This window comes from Arvicola amphibius, chromosome 2, assembly GCF_903992535.2.
Source record: "Arvicola amphibius chromosome 2, mArvAmp1.2, whole genome shotgun sequence".
NCBI classification, from domain to species: Eukaryota; Metazoa; Chordata; class Mammalia; order Rodentia; family Cricetidae; genus Arvicola; species Arvicola amphibius.
In genome coordinates, this window is record NC_052048.2 from 107,760,136 (window position 1) to 107,761,876 (window position 1,741).

The 1,741-nt window shown below is 42.9% G+C and overlaps 1 protein-coding gene across 1 annotated transcript; it reads left to right on the forward strand.

Annotated features, from left to right (window-relative positions):
* The first annotated feature begins 521 nt into the window (after nucleotides 1–521).
* LOC119807604 (olfactory receptor 1082-like) lies at nucleotides 522–1,453 on the forward strand. The gene is given in 2 exon segments (XM_038319660.1): nucleotides 522–1,119; nucleotides 1,122–1,453. Coding segments are annotated over 2 exon segments (930 nt in total).
* The last annotated feature ends 288 nt before the right edge of the window (nucleotides 1,454–1,741 follow it).

Sequence of the window (1,741 nt, forward strand, 5' to 3'; positions counted from 1 at the left end):
TTGAACTAGCTCTTACATCTTAAATTAAACAATTTATATTATTTTACATTTTATCATGAGGTTCGTAGCCTACCAGAACCTTCCTACTGGCTGCTCATGTCTTTCTCCTCTGTCCAGTACCTTACTTCTCTCTGACTCTGCTTACTCTCTCTATATATCTCTTACAGCCTGACTTTACTCCTTAAGCCACTGGCTGAAAGCAGCTTCTTTATTAACCAATGGCAATAAAGTATATTCACAGCATACATCACCTCCCACATCACACACTATGTGTTTATAATTAAAATTGCAGAATATTATTAATATTAAAATTGCAGAATACCTGACCTTTGATGGAATACCCAGATAGTGAAAGAAATACCACTTAAAATTAGCATTAGGGATTCCCTAAAAGAACCGGTTCTATGGACACAATTCGGAAGTTATTATGTTGAAAATATAAAGTGTAGTATCAGCTATATCAGTAATGTGAGAATGAGAGTTGTGCTGTCCTCATTTTTCCTCACAGATACATGTGACTCATGGAATCGGGGAGCAACATCACAAGAAGAACTTCAAAATTTCTTCTTCTTGGATTTTCAGAAAACCCAGACCTTCAATTCCTCATTTTTGCACTGTTCTTGTCCATGTACCTGGTCACAGTGCTTGGGAACCTGCTCATCATCATGGCCGTCGTCTCACAGTCTCACCTGCACACACCCATGTACTTCCTCCTCTCTAACCTGTCCTTTGTGGACATCTGCTTCACCTCCACCACAGTCCCAAAGATGCTGCTGAACATCCAGACACAGAGCAAGGCCATCACCTATGAAAACTGCATCACTCAGATGTGTTTCTTCTTGGTTTTTGCAGAACTGGACAACTTGCTCCTGGCTGTGATGGCCTATGACCGATATGTGGCCATCTGTCTCCCCCTACATTACACAGTCATAATGAACCCCCAGGTCTGCATGCTGCTGGTTCTGCTGTCCTGGGTTGTTAGCGTCCTGCATGCCTTGCTACAGAGTTTAATGGTGCTACAGTTGTCCTTCTGCACAGATGTAGAAATCCCCCATTTCTTCTGTGAGCTTAACCAGCTGGCCCAACTCACCTGCTCAAACAACTTTCCAAGCCACCTGATGATCATCTTGCACCTGTCCTATTGGCAGCCACTTCCCTCGGTGCAATCCTTTACTCTTACTTCAAGATAGTCTCCTGCATACGTGCTTTCTCCTCAGTTCAGAAGAAGTACAAGGCTTTTTCCACCTGTGCATCTCACCTCTCCATTGTCTCCTTATTTTATAGCACAGGCCTAGGAGTGTACCTTAGTTCTGCTGTGACCCATAGCTCACACTCTGCTGCAAGAGCCTCAGTGATGTATACTGTGGTCACCCCCATGCTGAACCCCTTCATTTATAGTCTAAGGAATAAAGATGTGAAGAGAGCTCTGGCAAGACTCTTAGGAGGAAAATAAATTGTCCCATAGCACTGAGATGAAGGATTCTCCGGGTTGTAAGAGAGTGGAGTTGCAGAGCCAGAGACTGGGTCTCTGTCTTCAGTTCATGAATTGAGAAGGTACATATAGATATTTTATGGGTGGTCTGGAGATATTGTTCAAAAAGCCTTTGCTGCTCTTTGAGAGGATCAGAATTTAGTTCCCAGAACCAAGGTTGTAACTTAACGAATGCTTGTAACTCCAGTCCCAAGGGATGCAACACCATTTTCTTCTTTCTAGATACCAACACTAATAGTCACAATACCC